Source organism: Ipomoea triloba, chromosome 12 (genome assembly GCF_003576645.1).
Source record: "Ipomoea triloba cultivar NCNSP0323 chromosome 12, ASM357664v1".
Lineage (NCBI taxonomy): Eukaryota > Viridiplantae > Streptophyta > Magnoliopsida > Solanales > Convolvulaceae > Ipomoea > Ipomoea triloba.
Genome location: NC_044927.1, coordinates 12,538,494 through 12,558,629, shown reverse-complemented (window position 1 = coordinate 12,558,629; position 20,136 = coordinate 12,538,494). Strand labels below are relative to the sequence as shown.

The window sequence follows — 20,136 nt, the reverse complement described above, 5'->3', positions numbered from 1 at the left end:
GAGTATTTTAACTCATTCGGGGTCATCATTCTACTGAGATAGTAGAGGGCATTCTCTTTCCCATTGTCATTTTCTTGAGTAAGCAGGGCACCCACAGAGCTTTCTTGGGCAGAGATATAAAGGATCAGTGGGCGACCGTGAGTAGGAGCGGTCAACACGGGCGGCTTCATCAAGTATGACTTGATACTTTCAAACGCATTCTTGCACGCCTCGTCCCATACGAACGGGGTGCCCTTCTTCATTAGCCGACTGAAGGGTTGACATCTTCCTGCCAGGTTTGATATGAACCTTCGGATGTATGCTAACTTCCCTTGTAAGCTCTTAAGCTCATCAAGGTTTCGTGGTTCGGGCATCTTCATTATAGCGTCGATCTTAGCTTGTTCGATCTCGATGCCCCTATGTCGAACAGTGAACCCAAGAAACTTCCCAGCAGCAACCCCAAAAGCACATTTCAAGGGATTCATCTTAAGTTGAAACTTTCGCAAGCGGTCAAAGACTTTTCTTAAATGTCCCAAGTGATCTGTGCGAAGTTTTGACTTCACAACCAAGTCATCGACGTAGCATTCCACCATTTTGTGAAGCATGTCATCAAATATTCTCTGCATAGCCCTTTGGTATGTAGCACCTGCATTTTTCAAACCAAAGGGCATCACTTTGTAGCAATAAATGCCTTTAGGCGTTCGGAACGCTGTCAACTCCTCATCTTCCGGCGCCATGCAAATCTGATTGTAACCAGAGGAGCCATCCATGAATGACATGATCTCGTGCCCGGTTACAGCATCTATCATCAATTCTGTGATGGGAAGTGGGAAGTCATCTTTCGGGCATGCAACATTAAGGTCCCGAAAGTCTACACATACGCGAATTTGGCCGTTCTTCTTGCGCACGGGCACAATACTGGATATCCAAGTTGGATATTTCACTTCGCGAATAAATCCGACCTCTATAAGTTTGTTGACTTCTCCTTCAATTGAGGGAATAAGTTCAGGGCGAAAGCGCCGTTGAGCTTGCTTGACTGGACGACATGTCTTTTTCACTGCTAGGCGGTGTACTGCCACCTTTGGGTCTAACCCTGGCATTTCCTTGTGCGTCCATGCGAAGACATCAATGTACTCTTTTAGTAATTCGACATATATTTCATCATCTTCATCAGAAAGAAGTGTACTAATGAAGATAGGCCGAGGATTCTCAGGAGTTCCTAGATCAACCTTCTTTAATTCGTCTATTGCAGCTCGTACCCCTTCTTCTAGCTCGTGGGGTGCCTCTTCTGCGTCTTTTCCCTCAATCGGGATCTCATCACATAGAGTGATGTGGAAAGACGACGCCTCCTCGCCTTGAGGTGGTGCTACATCATCACTTGAGCCAATGCTTTCCTCATTCTCCCATTTATGTACATGAGTGTGTACAATGGTCCTAGGTTGGACTTTCAGCACCTTTCCGCATGAAATATGAATATCTGTTTCTCGTCTCATACGAGAAGGAATCATGCTTCGAGGCCTTTTAGAAGGTTCCGCTTCAATAGGATGACTTGCGTTGTTTTTCACATCTTGGACAACTCCAAGTCGATCATGGATTGACTTTCTTTTGGGGGCTTGAGGGTTTGACCCTAATCTATCAAAGACTGAGCGCTAAGACTCTATCTTCCCCATTCTCTTGAAAACTGACTTCCTTTTGCCATTGGCAGGAGTGAGTTGTGGATCACACTCACCTTCATCTGTAGATATACAATTGCTTGTAGCTCTATTTATAAAAATTCGTACGGGTTTAGGAGGGACATAGAATAATCCTTTGCGTGCATGTGGCTCCTGCTGGTTTGACTTGCCTCTACCACCGGCTTTTGGAATGAGCCTACCCAATTTCTGCGGTTCCTTGGGGTCGAGGCTTGCTTTAAACAGGAGTTTATAGGCATTGGGGTCAAAACCATCTGTGCGTTTTGTGGGCAATGTCTGACTTGTTCCCACCCGCACTTGATCTTCCAACGGGTTGACCGGGGTAGCTTTTAATGGCTCAATTCTAGTCAATGGGAAAACAAGTTCCTGGTCACAATGACTTTGGTCTACGACTTGCTTGCCCTTCCATTTCGGATCGGGGGGTGTATCATTACTGCTCTTATCAACGTCGTCTTCAACGACTTGTTTCTTTAAGTAAAATTTCGCATCTGCAAAGTATGACTTTGCCTCGGTGAATGGGATTTCATCGGCGACGACCTTCTCTATCACACCGCCTTTCTCAAACATTAAGCATTGGTGCCATGATGAAGGAACTACTCCATTTTCATGTATCCTAGGTCGACCCAACAATAGATTGTAGGATGTTCTTGCATCTATCACATAACACAAAGTACTTGAACTCAAAGATCCGATCTTGAGATCGAGTCTAATAATACCAGGGCTCGTTGCCCGCCTTGATTAAATCCTTGGATCATCAAGCGGCTTTGCGAGAGCTCATCAGTTGAAATACCCAGTTCTTTCACAGCTCGAAGTGATAGAATATTCACGGACGATCCTTGATCAATCAAAATTCTTTTACTCTTTTGGTCACGAGCATAACCTTCAACAAACAGTGGGCGATTGTGAGGGGTTCCACCCAGTAATAGATCTTCATCTTTGAATGTTATCTCGGTGGTGAAAGAGGTAGCTTTGTGGACTTGGATCTCGTCGCTTCCTTCGACCACAGGGAATAAACATTCTCCAACTTCAATATGTTTTTCCTTAGTATTCAGACCAACCCCAAGAATATCTGTCCCATGCTGATGAAACATCTTTGGCATGTATTGAGCCAGGGTAAGCGGTGTTCGCGGCTTGTTGGGATGCCCCTTCTTCTCCACGTCAAAAACAAGGTCTCTTGCTGGCCTTTTCTTAATCCATCGCTTCGTCATTCTCTTCAATGGCCTAACAGGCCCAGCATCATTCCTTTGCTTTCTATGGGTAACGAGCACCCAATCCCTCTCGTAGACTGAATCAACTTGTGGTGGCTTTGAGTATTGCCCCCTAGTATGTTTCACAATAAAGGGAAGCGGGCGTTTGCATTGCTTGCCCCCATCATTCTCACCATCCTCCTCGAGTAATGGTGCGAACATCCCACATGAGATTTGGTTAGAGCTTGCAGTCGCATTAGTAAGTTCAATCTTTCCATCGCGAGCTAGCGCCATTACTTTATCTTTAAAAACAAAGCATTTTTCGATCGGGTGTCCGAGGAGGCTATGATACTTGCAATATTTGGGGTCATCCACCCTAGAAGCTTCTTCGGGGCGTTTCATCTCTGGTAAATCAATCAACTTGAGTTTTAATAACTCATCAAACATGGGCGAAACGTCAGAGTTCAAGAACGGATACTGTTTCTGCTACATCTCTTCAATGATTCTAGCTCCCCTTGATGGCCCAAAGAATGACCTAGGCCTAGGCTTCTCAGTCACTTTGGTGAAAACCCGCACTGGTGATGTTTTCACGTTCATAGCTTCCTTCTTTTCTTGCTTTGGGAAGGGTTTGCCCCCTTTCTTGACTTCTTGCCTTGCAGGTGCTTTGGAGGAGCTAGGCATACTTGACATATTAAGCCCTCTGTTGTTCTCAATGCTCAACTCCATGTCGTGAGCACGGCTGGATAATTCCTCAAATGTCCTGGGCTTAATACCTTGCAGGATGTATGATAGCCCGAACTACATGCCTTGGATACACATCTCAATTGCTGAACTTTGTGATATCTTTTCCTTGCAGTTGAGGCACAATTCCCTCCATCTCTCAATGTAAGCGCCTGCGCGTTCATCCTTCCATTGGCGAGCGGTGGTGAGCTCCAAGAAGCTAACAGTTCTTCTTGTGCTATAGAAACGAGTTAAGAATTCACGCTCCATGTCACTCCAACTGTCGATGTAGCCATGCTCCAAGTCAGTGTACCAGTCAAAGGCGGTGCCCTTCAAAGAGCGAACAAACTGCTTGACGAGGAAATCTCCATATGTTCCAGCATCGTTGCAAGTTTCCACAAAGTGGGCGATGTGCTGTCTCGGGTTGCCTTTTCCATCGAACTGTTGAAACTTGGGAGGTTGGTAGCCCAGTGGCATCTTCATTTCTTCAATCCTTTGGGTGTAAGGCTTGGAGTAAGTGTATGAAGGTTGTCCTCCCTCGAGTCTCCCTTTGATTGCTCCTATGATATAGTCATTCAGCTGGTCGACGTGTATCATGCCCCCAGAAACTTGAACACTCCTTTCAGCGGGATGCGGACGAGAGGTAGTCTCTTCCATGTGCCTACTTTGATAACGTGGCGACTCGACGTCAATAGCCTCTTCTTGAGGTCGTTTCTCGGAAGCTCGACTTGTTTCGCCATTCTTTCCGCTTTCTACCTTTTCACTTAGATCATTAATTCTCCTTTCCTGACTGTGAAGAAGCCCGCTTATTCCCTCCAGAGCTTTGGTGATATTTGCTAGTTGTTCTTCCACCGAAGCTGCATTTGTTGCCATAGCGGGCATGACTGTGTAGACGCGGGTCCACTCCGAGGCTGGTTTCCACATCGGCGATGGATGAGATATGGGAGATGAGCTTCCGCTGCTAAGGGGCTCGCTTGATGGAGTAGGACTCGTAGGGCCCTTGTTGCTGGTAGTTTTCGTTGTAGCAGATGAACCCTTGTCATATGCAGCGCTCCGTGGCCTAGTGGAGCCGCCTCCAAGCCTCCGGACAATGTTGCGGGCGATGCATTGGGTCTCGTCCAACTCCACCCCCAGGTCCCTCGCTCGACTTCGAGTCAGTGCACCTTGTGCCCCGCGCCTGTCGGAGCCGGCCACAGAAGATGCCTTAGAGTCGGTAGCTTGAGCGTAGGTCTTCTTGGATGAGGGATTTCTTGACGCCATTTAGATTCTTTGTATAGCTTGGAAGTGAAGAGATGAGAGGTAGAGCTGTCCCACTGGGCGTGCCAAAATCTGTAAACACAAAAAATGCGAAATTGTATATATTCACAATATCGGGTTACAGTGTGTGTGTAATTGAAGGTGCGGGTACAAAATCTCTGTATAGTCCTCTGGTTCTTCACTGACGTGTTCTACTGAAGTGCCTCCGGGTTCAAGTGACGTAGCCTCCGGGATTCAAATAGCGTAGCCTCCGGGATTCAACTGACGTAGCTTCCGGGATTCAAATGGCGTAGCTTTTCGGGATTCAAGTGGCATGGCCTTCCGGGATTCAAAGGCGTGATATTCAAGCCTCTAACTGCTTCAAAATGCCTTCAATGCTTTCAAAAGCTCTCAAGTCTTCAATCTTCAAGGTGTGTTTTAAATGTGAAATGAGGAGCTCTATTTATAGTGGAGTGTGCAACCAACTTCCCTCAACAAACTCCTTAATTAATTAATTAATTAATTAAGAGGAATGAACATTGCCACAATCAAGTCCAAGTTCAAAATTCTATCATCTAATTCAAATTCAAATTAATTATAATTATTAAATTCAAATATAATAAAATTATATTTAAATTATAATTATAATTATTATTAAATTCAAATAGGAATTGGGCTCGGCTCATTAATTCAATTACTCAACATCAATTTAATTGGGCTAATTAAATTAATTATCATAACCCAATTAATTAAATTGGTCCAATAATCAATCTCAAAATGAGCCCAATAATAATTTAATCGGTCCATTTGTCGGTTCAAATTTTCCGTGTCTACAATAACCTCCTTTATAATATCCGAGTATTTAATTAAATATTTAAGTAGGATATAATCCCTATCAACATTACTCTTATATAATTTACTTGAAATTTGTGTATCACACATAAAATACTAGTAGCAATTCACAATTGATTCATACTTGGTAGTTGGTATTGCCCAACCTACTTTTATGCAATTAAATTTGTCAAATACGTTAAGAATCGCAACATTTTATCCCGGTCCAATATTCCGAAAACTGAACTGGCATTTCACTTTGCACGCACGATTAGCGGCAGTCAACTAGTCATATCAATGCAAGGAGCGCGAAGAGGCGAGTAGCAGTCTAGAGGAGTGCTAAGCCACCGTTAATACAGTCTAGATCCTTTGGGAAACTCTGAACCTCATTGGATTAAAATTCGCCGGTAAATGACCTTCTTCTCCGACGCCTCTGCTTCTTCATTGGTTCGCCTCAATATCGGTGAGTTCCCTCATTCGTTCATCCCTTTCACTACTGTAGTCAACCATTCCAGCGCCGATCTTCGACTATTTGAGCAAAAATAACAGTTTTGAAAATCTTGTCTTCGTTTTCTTCGTGTAATTTGTACATTCAATGAAGCAGGTGGTACAATTTGAAGCAGTAATTACACTTTGACAGCACAATATTGGGTTTTGCCTTTTAGGTTTCAGCGAATGAGTGGATTAGTGGGTTTCATATCATTTGATCGTTCATTAGGTTTGGGGTTTAGGATCCTTTCTTTTCTTGAACGGGGCCTTATTGTTTTATATGTTTATTGCTTATTTCTTGAAGGAGGGAAGAAATTTTGCACCACAGTGGATACCCTGACACAGCGTGAGCCTGATTCAATGCTTGCTGCGATGTTCAGTGGTCGGCACACTCTCTGCCAGGACTCTGAAAAGGTATCTACTTGCTAGAACTTGGAAGAAGGTTGATACATTTAGTCATTAATTTCTTGAGCACATTGTAATATAGAAGCCTTCCGCACTTTCCATTAGCAACTGGATCCTTTTTCCTTGAAGTTCTATTACTTAGCCAAACTGATGTGTTTTAATAGCACAATTCTCCACCTTATAGATAATGGCAATGTTCAAGTAATCGGGTCTTTCTGACCTTTTTTAAAATCATTGGGTCTTGAGTGTGAAGGCAATCAGGCATTGTCATTTCTTCTTCCATCTGAAGTTAATTTGCTCATTTCTAAATCATTCTTGATAAGTATTTTGTTAGTACGATCTTTGTCTTCCACTTGGGAATGATACATAAGTATTTAGGACCCTCGGTTTTGTGATTTTTGATAGTATTATATTGTGTTGCTGCAGGGATATATTTTTGTTGACAGGGATGGGAAACACTTTCGGCATATTCTAAATTGGTTGAGGGATGGTGTTGTCCCCACTCTGAAAGATTTTGAATATTCAGAACTCTTGCGAGAGGCAGAGTACTACCAACTTCTTGTAATTAATCTTTTTTCTCCCTTTATTGACATTATTGATATTGTGCTATAATTGTCATAGTGCCATGCCCTAGAGGAAAGAAGTGGAACCTTTCTGGCTTTCTGTCTGAAGATATGCGGGGAAGGAAATTTATATGCCTGCCATTGGAGTTCAAAAGAAAAAGAAGAAAAATCATGTCTAATTGGGCCCATAAATGATGGGAATTATCACCTTTACCTCTCAAAATGAAGAAAATGCCTATACAACATGAAAAAGTTGGACACAACCTAATTTGATTGATAGTATCTATGCCTGCATTTTACGTCTTCATTGCGTAGTTGCCTTGTTTCAAGTACATAGATGCATAATAAGCTCTAAATTCCTTCCTCTATGGAAGTAGAACACAAAATGAGGTTTCTACTGTTTAGAGAGTGTGATTATGGTATGCATGTTCAATTGTGCTGGACTGACCAAAATGTGTTTTGCTTGTTAGCATCATGATAACATTGCTATTCTGCTGAGTTTTAATTTTGCATGCTTGTTTCAGGGACTGGCTGATGGAATTATAGCTGCATTAAGTAAGAGGAAGGAGGAAGAGGAGTTGGTTTCTGAATTGACACGCACTGATATCATCAAATGCATACAATCTGAAAGAGTCAGATTTCGTGGGGTTAATCTTTCTGGCCTTGACCTTTCTAAATTGGTAAAATATTCCAATGCCAAACCATTCCCAGTTACTTGGTCATATTCTGAACTTATATTTATAGATTAGTCTGAAATTCTATCTGAATCCCGCCTTCCTTGACTTTCTTTGTTAAGTTCCTAAACTTCTATAGGAAATTTATGGCTTGTTATTCTCTTGCGGGAGCTAGGAAAATCATTATATCCTTTTATGTGGCTTGTTAGTTAGACATCCATGCCCTTGTTTCATTTTGACTTATTTTCCTCCCTGTTTGGCAGCTAAGCATGCATCCCAACTTATGTCTGATGTCTTGCATTTGATATGCAGGACCTGTCCTTTGTCGACTTCAGTTATGCATGTCTTAAAAATGTGTTTTTTTCACGTGCAAATCTTCAGTGTGCAAAATTCAAGGTAATTTTTTCCATTATACTATGTGAAATTCTAAATTTATATGCTTTTGTACTCTCTGTGTAATACTGTAATATTTGTAGAGGAAGGAAATGCCCATTTCTGATTTGAATTAGTACTTGCTGCCTAGCATACTTTCAATTTTTAGGAAGAAAAAAGGGGCTTTAACTGCCTATGAACCATGTTATTGTTTATCTGTTCTTGCAAATATCATCCAAGTCCAAAATATTTTGATGTGATACAAGATTAGACATGCAGCTGCTAAGGGGCTGCTGACAGCCTGCTTTTAGCCAATTTTTATTCTATTTTAAGTGGTAGGTATCTGCAAACTAATGTTAGTAGCAGGGTAAACGGTGTTAGTTTCTTCCTCTAGATGCAGAATAAAGCAGCTGATTATTTTACCTCTTATTTCACAAGTAAAATTTTGTATCAGGCTTCTTTGGACTTTAAAAAATCTACTTGCTGAGGCATTTAGCTCATCAAATTGATTCCACTATCTAAAAAAATAATAAAAAAATAAACAGGTTTGAGGATTTGCTTCAGCCATCACACTATAGAAGTATTAAGCCAAAAATTTCCCTTGTCGCAAGGCCCCAAATGATTCTTTCTCCCCCTTAAACCCACTTAAAAAGTATACACAACAATCTGAAGCATGTTGGCAGACGGATTTACTTCAAGCGTGCACATGGTACTAGACCTCCTTTCAAAACTTGATTTTTCTCTCATTATCAATTTCGATACATCTGGAAAGTCCTCCATCTTTTACCGGCTTACAGTGCACCTGTGTGTGTTATTTGATTGCACTGTAAATAAAACTAAACTCATTAACTCTAGGGTAGGGTACCAAATTCAAAATTATCTTACTATTTCTTTTAACAAACACAATGGTGAAAATTAAGATGTAAATCACAAACATATTAAAATTATGTAAAGAAGTTGTATATTAAGAATATCTAAAGTATGAATTTAGTTAACTTATTAAACAGCAATGTGAAAATAATTGGTGCTATTTTCGCCTTTTTGTATCTTATTTTCATTGCTGCACTGCCTTGTTTCTTACCCCAAAAGAACATGTGTAGTGACTTAAGCTACCTTTGACAGTGGTTTTTATCTACAGCATAAATTCATGTAGTTGCATATTTTGTAGTTTCATGCCTAACTTGGTGCTATTAATTAGTTTTGGGCCTTTTGCTTGAAAACATTTTTGAAAGTACTGATTTTAGGATTTTTTGGGTAAAAGTTCTAGGAGTTATTCCAGCATTTATATTCCCTGCTCACTAATTCAGTCATTTTTTAAACTTCATTATAGGATGTGGATGCTGAGGCTTCCATTTTCCATAATGCCACATTACGCGAGTAAGGATTTGCAACAATTTTCATATTTGTTATATTATATTCTCTTGAATGTGCTAGGGCTCTCAGTCATCTTAACTTTTCTAGAATTTTTATGTTTGATATTGTATTTTCACAGTTTCTCCAGGCTATTGTTACCGAAATAGTTTCTTTCAACTTCTGTATTCCTTTGCACTATGGCCTCATATAATTTTTTTTGGCCTTGGAAAGATGTGAATTTACTGGAGCAAACCTCCGCGGAGCTTTATTAGCCGGTGCAAATCTTCAGAGTGCAAACTTACAGGGTGAGTTTTCTCTGTTTAAATTAGTACTGCTAGGTGACTCATACATATTTCTACAAATAAGGCCTTAAGTTGATGAGCTTGCAGTAATAATTACTTAGTGCTATCTTCCTCGGTTGTTTTATTTCATATTCAGAAAAGATCTAAGAAGTGTGAGATTCACAATTGGTTATGCTGGTCCTAGTACTGTTGATGTGTTCTGGTCATTTAGAGAAGATTTTAAAATTGTATAGTGCCAAAACGCTTTTTACCAGATTGTTGTATCACAGAGTGCTTGAAGTTGACTTCCATGCATATGGTATACACCAGAGTAGCATGTTTCCATGTGATGTATCACAGAATGCTTGAAGTTTACTTCCATTAATATTATGCCTAATTATAGGAACTGCTCACTGAATTAAATAGGAACACTCTATGGTACTCCGTGTTAGATTTAGATTGTGCATGTTATAGTTTTGTTCAATACTTCTAATATTCCAAAAAGTAATGCATGAAAAAGGACTCAAGCTACCTGTATAACTCATGCCAGACTTAAATATTAACTAAGAACACTATTATGTGTGGATAAAAAGAAATTATAGGAACTTAATCAAGGAGAGACAATATAATATTATGAGGGCAATAGCTCCTTTAGTTAAGAGGAAATATGATATGGAACAAAATCGTCTGCATATAGATCTCCAAAATTCCTGTTGAATTCAATCACAAGAGTAAAAAGTAGAGCAAGTAGGGTGCTTTTAGATTTTAAATTTTCTATAGCTGCATTCTATTTAAACACGGCAGAATGCTTTCGATTTTGGTTATCAAGTTACCAATGTCTATTCTTCACTCTGTTGCAGATGCCTGTCTAATAGACTGCAGCTTTTGCGGTGCAGATTTACGATCAGCGCACCTGCAGGTTAAGTACATTTAGACTGATTTACACTAGTGACTATCTATTATTTTGTTTGTTTCTCTCTCTTAACACATACTTTTTTTGCTGGAGCTATCTAGTGAGTTTATTTGTTGTTTGTTTTTGGTTTTAAGACAAAAGGGTTTCCCCTTTTGTTTTATGATGCTGTCATGTGAACTTTTTGTATTTATTAGGCAGTATTCGTACAGATGAAAATAAAATTTAGAATGTAAGCTAAGCTATTTTTCCTTTTGCTACTCAATTTTTCAGACAGCTGATCTTACTAATGCGAACTTGGAAGGAGCCAATTTAGAGGGAGCCAATCTGAAGGTATAAACTGTGTATTAATTGACCTATAAAGATTTAACATCATTGTTCTATATTTTATGATATTATCTCGTAATTCTTAACTATAATAAGTGATCTGAGATACAGTAAAGAAAGATAGGTTCTTCTTCTAATGCCGTTTATATCATCAACTCATGAACTACTCCATTCAGGGTGCAAAGTTAACAAATGCTAATCTAAAGGGCGCAAACCTTCAAAGAGCTTATCTTCGACATGTCAATCTTCGTGATACAGTAAGTGTCAATGTTTTTCTTGCTCTCCATTTGACATGAATTTGAGTTAGTTCTTACACGTGTGAGGTTCTATAAATAGCATTGCCTATAGGATGAAAAGGGTGGAAAAGGAAAAGATCACATTTACCCAATATCCTCTACAATGTATCATTGCAAATCAATTTACATGTTCCCAATCAGATATCTGATTTCTGTATTAAGTTGCAATAGTAAATTTTACGGAGTATTTGTTAGTGAAGTAGAAATATTCTTTGTGAAATTTTTGCCTTTTCATAGAATGTGTCAACCACTCCCCACTTGAGGTAATTTTCATTATTTGTAATCCTGGTATGTTTCATCTCATCCATGTTATGCACAGCATCTGGAAGGAGCAAAGCTTGATGGAGCCAACCTACTGGGAGCAATAAGATAAGTGTCATGTCAACATGACAATGTCGATTTCATCCTCATCAAAACCACCATCTCTCCACCCCTACCAGAATCGAATCTCTATTTATTTGATGCTGTAAAATACATGTAGAGAAGTATGTATAGCTATTATCAAACGTGGCTGAATGGTGTTTACTGGCTAGACTAGAAGCCATATCCTTTTCCTCAAGCGGTTTGAACTATAGGACAGCGGGATACACATCTTAATGTATTCATATTTATCAGTTCTGTACAATGTTCCCCAATATTTTTATTATTTTTGTATGCCACAGTTGTGACAATGTTTAAATACCTGATTCGGTATCTTTGAGGTTACAGTTTTGGCATATTGTTTAGTATCTTCTATGATATCTTCAAGGCTCCAAATAAGGGCAAATTATACCATGGACTAAGGTCTACCTTGCATTATAGACCCTAGTTAAAAAATAATCATTAGATTCTGTATTTGTAGTTGATACCTTCTGTACTTGTAGTTGACAGTTTCTGTACATGTAACTATCATATTTTGTGTAAACAATTATTTTGTATATGTAGTTGACACATTCTATACTTGTAGTTGACAGTTTCTGTACCTGTAGTTATCATATTATGTGTTAACAATTATCAAGTTATTTGTTTACACTATACATTTGTAGTTGACAGTTTCTGTACCTGACCCTAGTCCCCTGCCCCTAATTGTGTATTTTCGAACAGTGTGTGGTGTATATTTGCATACCTAGTGTGTTTTTTGGTGATACGTACCTAATGGTGCATATTTGTGTTTATTTGTGTTATGCATTTTCTAACATTGAGTGGTGTATTTTGTTAACACTAGTGGTGTAAACCGCATTGACCACACGAGAAAGCGCGACCACACTTAAACTCTACTATATATATATATATGGAAGAGTTCAGGTGCAGGGAAGGGTTCCTGTACGGTTGTGCGATTATGCACCTTAAGCATTACAGTGACGCACTTTAAGTACACAAACTACACACCTTAAACACACAAACAAAGCACCTTAAAAACACAAGTCACGTGCACCTAAAGCTTTAGGCCGATGCACCTTAAGTACACAAACCACGCACCTTAACAACACAAACCACGCGCCTAAGGTTTTAAAATGGTGCACCTTAAGTTTCAATAACTCACGCACCTTAAGCATACAAATCATGCACCTTAAGAAGGAAAACCACGCACCTTATGTTTTAGGTTCACTCATCTTAAGTTTCACCACTGACGCACCTTAAGCACACGAACCATGCACCTTAAGAAGGAAAATCACGCACCTAAAGCAACCGCAAGGCCAACTGAACATGAACCCATTTATATATATATATATATATATATATAGAGAGAGAGAGAGAGAGAGAGAGAGAGAGAGAGAGAGAGAGAATTAGGTTCAGGTGTGAAATTGTGTTATCATGTGAATGTGTGCACTGCTTTTAGCCTTGCATTTTGATCAATCGACGGTCATGATTGCATAGCATATTTGGGTGCACGCAACACCTTGTGCATTGGGTATGTCTTATTATTTCGTTATTGAAGTTGTTAGGGGTATTTTAGTATTCACGTTATTCCCTGTACCCGTGTGTGTTGAGTGTTTTTCCTATTTTTTGTTTTTATTTTTTCAGGCTCTTTTTTCATTGACGAGTGTTTCCTCCGTGCTGTTGCTCCCGTGGGTTGTGCGATTAGTGATGGCTAGGTCCAATGGCAGTCGCCGATCGAAGAGGAGTGCGCCGGGCCATCCATTCTCGCCGTCAACTCCAGCTTCGGCAGGTGCGCTCGGTGTGGCAAAGGCGTCTCGGTCGTCCAAGAGCCGGTCCGGCCGTCATTTTCCGCCCGCGAGGGTTCATCCTGCATTCGACTAGGCTGCGATCGGTGTGGCTTCTAGGGTGTTGCAAGGCTTCTGACGGCGCACCGGTGGGCACAGCGAGGTAAGTGGGGGTTCTTAATGGAATTTATTTATTTTCCTGGTCATGCAGCTTTTTTTGGGGGTTTTGGGTATTCATTCTGGGGTACTGAAGCTGTGTTCAATTTGTATTGGTAGTGTTTAAAATTATACTGGTCAAGGTTGAGAATAAATTTGAGGAAGGCAAAACTCAAGAACAGAGAAACCCTGTGTTATTCTAACTCTTTTAATGGTCATATGGATGAATATTTTGGCAATTTGAGGCTTAAACCTGATTTTTTTCCCATTTCTATTAACAATGTATAACATTGCACTGTAGAGTATAAACAAATACTCTTTGCAATCGCAAGGTGTGATGGGAACTCGTCTGGTTAAAAGTAGAAGACGTAGATAATGGTTCAAAGTACACAAAACTTAAGTAAACATTTTTATTGTTTGAATGTTAAGGGGCGGCGAAAGAGAGGCAATATAATGTTGGTAAATGACACTAGAGTGTGTTGGTTGAATACAAAGCTGAAGTGCAAGGGTATATATATATGTATATGGTGAAATGTTTAAATGGGTGGCAGAGGGATATATAAGAGTTTGGTTAATTAATTAGGTAATTATCACCTCTTTATCATATTGCACTGCTAGCTAGCTGTTGGTAAAAGTAGAACACGTAGATAATGATACAAAGTGCACAAAACTTAAGTAAACATATTCCGCTTGGAGCTGTAGTTTAGTTGCATGCTCATACATTGTTAACTTGCGTTTAAAGACCATTTGCCTTATTGGGTTGATCGCTAGGGGTTAGATTTACAAATTTTATGTCTGGTTCTGTGGATTGAGGTTCAACGCTGAAGATTTTCTTACTAGTGCATACATGTATTCTGTGTGAGATGCATTAACACCACGCCCCCGTGGTGCAATGCACATGGATTCATACCCCAAAATGCACAAGCAGAAAACTCAGCAAACACACTGTCTGAGAAAAGCTAAGTCTGCCTGGTGCAGTTGGGAAATTAAATTCGTGAAAAATACTTATTGGTCTCCGTTTTGCTTGAAATTTTTTTTGGACAACCTACCCTTGTAATATTTGATATCCACAAAAAAATTTGGTTAAAAATATGCCTCATCAATCTCTGAAAAATCCGGTAAGTATTAGGCAGTGTGCTGCCAGCAACATTTCTGACTGCAGCAGTTCTGGAAAAAATATCAAGAAAAATACTTCTAGACCTTGGTTTGGCTTGAAATTTTTTGTGTATAATCTAGACTCTCTGTACTTCTTATCTGGAAAGTTTTTTGTTAAAATGTGGTACCAATTTTACGCAGAAAATCATGCAATCCAGGTCATAGAATCTGAAATACTGACAGTTTCAGCATCTTGTACATCTTGCCGATTGTTTGACCCATATGTGTGGTTGTTTACTTGGAGTTTATATACATATGTGTTGGTTACAAAGGTTGGGATATTAAGTTCATGGATAGGGATATAGATATGTTAAATGAATACATATACTTGCATGTGTAGTTCAAGAGAATGCTAGTCATAGCCTTTGTTACAGTTGGGGCAACTATGTTTACGTTTGGATTTTGCAAATATAGCTCCAAATGCACAGGGATGCACATGGTTGCATAGCTACAAATGCACAAGCATGCAACTCCCTAACGGTATTGTTTTGTTGTAGATCAACCTGCTGGCTGAATACCTAGAAAGCAAGCACCAGACATGCTAGCGATGCGGCATATGGAATCCTACACCGGCCAAGATTGCAATGAGTGGAATTGTGGCCTTCAAAGAGGGAATGCCGAACAAGTACTCAACCTATGCAAGCGGTTCATGCACAACATCCTTCTGAGCGAGGTCAACAGTCACATGCACACTATTGTAAATTGAGTTGGGTAGTATGACCGCCAACGATTAGCAGATATTAGTAGATGATCAGTTCAATCCCTACAATAACAACTAGGCAAGCTGGGAGTGCACTCGACAATAATTTACACACTAATTTCAGCTAGAAACTACTGAAATGAGTTACAATTAATGTTTTCATAGATTACAATATGACCTTAACAATTTGTCAATACCCTTTAAAAAATGGCAAGTCATGCTGTAGAGGACAGGAATTTATTATAAGTATGAATGGAGCATTTACTTGGTGCACTGTGTGGTAGCATAAAATTTATGGAAACGAGACAGATAGCAAAATGATGAGACTAATTACCTTTTCTATTGGTTTCTCCTAGATGGTAAGGGTACAATCCAAGTATTAAGAGATAATAATCTGTCAATGTTATGTCATTCTTAACTTGTGCACATGTGGGATTATATTTCCTTAATTACTTTCAAAAGGTATTATTAGTGTTGCTTAGATCATTTTAGAAGTGAAAAAAGAATCCGGTATAATTATTGTTGCACACCGTAACAATGCACTTTGGTGCATTTGAAAAATATAACTATCAGAGCAATGCACTTCATTAATGAAATTACAAGCCAAATGAGTGGGAACCAAGATTTAATTTCCTTCCAGACTAAAAATTCTGACAAACCCACACATCCTTTTGCCTTTAAATCAAACAAAATAAAAACCCCACAAACATACTCCATCCCAACTCCAATCAAAATGTGCAAACCTAAAACCCACTAATAAAAATACTCTATATACAAAATAAAAGCAGCGTTTCACAAAATTTAAGAAGCATAAAAAAAAAAAAACCCCATTGCAACATTAGGCTAGCAGAGTACGCCGTGCAATGCAAATAACTAGTTTCATGTATTGATGTTAAAAAAACATCACAACATTATTCATGGCTTCTCTAAAACAATGACAGGACTAATCAAGAGCACTCAACTTCCTTTAAAGGAAAATTATGGGTGTAATGCCCAAACCTTTTGCATCTGACGACAATAGGGCCAATAGGGAAAGCATGGAGATGTTGATGAAGAGAACAGTGGAACTTAAGGTTGCCAAGTCTACCGTTCGTGGCAAAGATACTATCACGGACTTTGGCGACGAAGAGCCATCAACAGTGCTGAAAATTTAAGAGTTGAGTGGAGTGCAAAACATCTGTGAAGTTCTCATGCCAACGGTAAACAACAATCTAAACTACACTGCCAAAACCAAGCTGAAAATGCGAATTTCCAAGATGCCCATACTCATCACTAACACACCAAAACCCAATAATAATTAATAAATAAATAAATAAATAGCGCACATACCCATACCTACCCAACCATTTAGACATCGATGTGTTGTACACACTCCAACATGGCGCCCTCTTCCACTCTGATTGCTAGACTTAAAAGTGGCGCACCAGTGCAATGCTATGGACATGACAGCGGAAGTGAATTAATATAATTTGTGAGTCTCAGAAGATGAGAGTAATATCAACAAGGCCAAAGCTGAAGAAGTGCAGGAGATAACATTGCAGCAGTGAAGAACTATACATAGCAAAAACAAAAAAGAGAGACAGAGAGAATTTGAAAGGTAAAAAGTATAATCATACGTAATATGCCACCTAACAAAAACCAAACAACTCTTATCAATACCCAGGAGACTTCACAGTTTAAAGACTCTACATTCTGTGAACTGTTCAGATCGTCCTAGAAAACGGGGATGACCAGGGAACTGGCATGCATTCTTGAAAATCCAAGCCTCACCCAAACACCTCTGTGCATGTGCATGAGAATGCTCACAACTACCATACCCACTATCACCCCAAAAAAAAAAGAAGCATATCGATCCCAACCCAACCAGTTAATCTACGATGCAATGTACGCGTGCATTTCCCACGCGAAAAACGAAAATAGCGGGTGCATACCAGAACGACACACAGAGCAATCCAACTGCCCGAGAAACTAGCGGGCGCATACCAGAACGACGCACAGAGCAGGCGCAGCAATGCACGGGGTGGCAACGGCCCCATGCGCCTGGACACTTCATCTGGCGTGCAACGGAAATCTGACGGTGCAACTAGAAGTTAATAATACATATGCATGGTGGCCATCGCAACCACCGTTCCCTCTAAGTGCTAGCCTTGAAATTGGCGCACCGGTGAACTACTCACAGACGGCGCACCCCAAAAAGGGGTGGAGTGCAGTGCATATAACTAAGCAACCAAAAAAGAAAAAGGAGCACATAACCAAAACCTGATGAATGAAGGCTGTCCGCCTCGCCGATCGGGGTTTCATGGTGGTGCAACTCCATCCTCGTTGTGCAGCAGCCAAACCCATCCCTCGGATGACCCCTACCAACCGTAATCATCGGACAACAAAAAGAGATACCCAACTACAAAATTCGAATGAGACACTACTAAGACGAAATACCATTAATGCCCCGTGTGCAATCTAAGTGACGGTCCAGCGGATGGTAGTATGGATAGTTTTGGGCCATCAGATATCATTTGATCAATGCACCACATCAATGCATAGGTTCACACGTTAAAGCAGGTGTGCACCAGAAAACTAACGTATATATAGACCATTAGGTGAGAAATAGGATGAAATATAGACCATTGGATTTAATTTTGATGGATGATCTCAGCCATTACATTCAAAATTCGCGCATTAATTGATCTGTAATAAGATTAACGTTCTTGGGCAAAATCGTCCGTAGCCTTTCAACTAACCTTTCCCGCTTCTCTATTTTCTCTGTTCACTTTTGAGCAAGCTAATCTCTGGCGAAGAGGACGAAGTGAAGTCGACGAAGGCAATGAATTCAGCGAGCAAATTTCAGGCGAAGACGACGATACGACAAAGCTTTGACAGTGTCTATCATTTCTGCGTTTCGTCTTGAACAAGCCACTCTTCAGCGAAGAAGACGAAGTGAAGTCGATGAATTCAGCGAGCAAATTTCAAACGAAGTTGACATCATTATTTTTAATAATTACTAGTAGTGCATAATTTTCACTCGTGTAGTGCACATTTTTTATGCCTAGTAGTGCATATTTTTCTACATAACAGTGCACGTTTTTCTATCTTAGAGTTCAAGCTATTAACCATTATTTGATTAACCATAAGAATGTGTACTGGTAAGCACAAACTTTTGCTCTGCATGGCATAAAAACATGCACTACATAACATAAAACTAACCTAAAAGATGGATGATAGCCTGAATTCTATGAGTGAACAACGTGCACTGTTAGTTGAGAAAATGTGCACTACTATGCACAAAAATTTGCACTATACGGTTTAAAATTATGCACTGCAAGTATTTATGAAAAAATAGTGTGGTCTGTACAATTTTATTTGATTAACCATAAGAATGTGCACTGGCAGGCACAAACTTGTGCTCTATATGACACAACAATATGCACTACAGAGCATAAAACTAACCTAAAAGATGGATGATAGCCTGAACTCTATGAGTGAACAACGTGCACTGTTAGTTGAGAAAATGTGCACTACTAGGCACAAAAATTTGCACTATACGATTGAAAATTATGCACTGCAAGTATTTATGAAAAATAGTGTGGTTTGTGCAATTTTATTTGATTAACCATAAGAATGGGCACTAGAAAGCGCAAACTTTTGCTCTGTATGGCACAACAACGTGGACTACAGAGCATAAAACTAACCTCCTAGATGGTTAATAGCATGAACTCTAAGATAGAAAACGTGCATTTTTAGGTATAAAAATGTGCACTACTAGTCACAAAAAATGTTGCTTCTCTTGAGGAGGGAAGAATATCTAAAAACGGTGGTTGATATGCCAAGCTTTAGTCTTGGACTAACACCACCACTTGGAGAAAAACCAGTTTGGGCTGATGTAGTTAATATTTCTAATCACTATCAGGATGTAGGAGCAGCATCTCCCCAAGCAGCTAATCCAAACAGCACATGCCAAGAGAAAAGAACAAAGGAAAGTTGCTGAGAAATATGTTTTGATGGAGGAGACATGTGACCAAGTTGAAAAAGTTGTTGGAGAAGGTGAAAGAGAAGAACCAGCAATGTTTAGGTGGGAGAAGGATCTGTGGGTAATAAAGGTAAAGGAATTTTAGTGGATGATGTTAGCAAGGCACCTGAGATCCAAACATTTGACCACCCAGACCCCAGCTAGTAATGTTATATAAGGAGAAAGAAGGAGCCATAAAATTACTATTCCGTTGAGATCTCTATACATGGTACGACAGATAAATGTAGCTCAACAATTGACAGCTACTGAGAAGTTTTTTCAAGAATGGATTATGCAGAACTTAAATGCTGACAAGTAAGATTTATTTATATTATTTTTCAGTTATATTTATTTCCCTTAAACTACATAGTTTATTTTTGGTGAAGTGCATGTTGTTTATATATCTATCATGTTTAATTTGAGAGTTAATACCCAAAATTGTCCTCGACTATAGTGGTTTTTCTTAATTTTGTCCTAAATGACTTTGGTCTCATAAAGTGGTCCCAGACTTTAGTGTTATAACCCAAATTTGTCCTTCGTTAATGAAGCTGTCAATCCGGCGTTAAGTTCAGGGGCAATTTGGACAATTCATGTTTAACTCTCCATTTGACTATTCTTCCATTTGTGGCTGCCCTTATTTATGCTCTGAACTGAGGAACAAACA

At 39.5% G+C, this 20,136-nt stretch overlaps 1 protein-coding gene across 1 annotated transcript; it reads left to right on the top strand.

The window, feature by feature from the left end:
• The first annotated feature begins 5,868 nt into the window (after positions 1-5,868).
• On the top strand, positions 5,869-12,019 carry LOC115998314 (FH protein interacting protein FIP2). Its single transcript, XM_031237854.1, has 11 exons — positions 5,869-6,107; positions 6,438-6,547; positions 6,965-7,099; positions 7,626-7,781; positions 8,088-8,171; positions 9,478-9,524; positions 9,732-9,805; positions 10,642-10,700; positions 10,965-11,024; positions 11,195-11,275; positions 11,634-12,019. Exons 1-11 carry the CDS (start codon positions 6,056-6,058, stop codon positions 11,685-11,687), a joined length of 912 nt encoding a protein of 303 aa, XP_031093714.1. The 5' UTR covers positions 5,869-6,055; the 3' UTR covers positions 11,688-12,019.
• Positions 12,020-20,136: the final 8,117 nt, after the last annotated feature.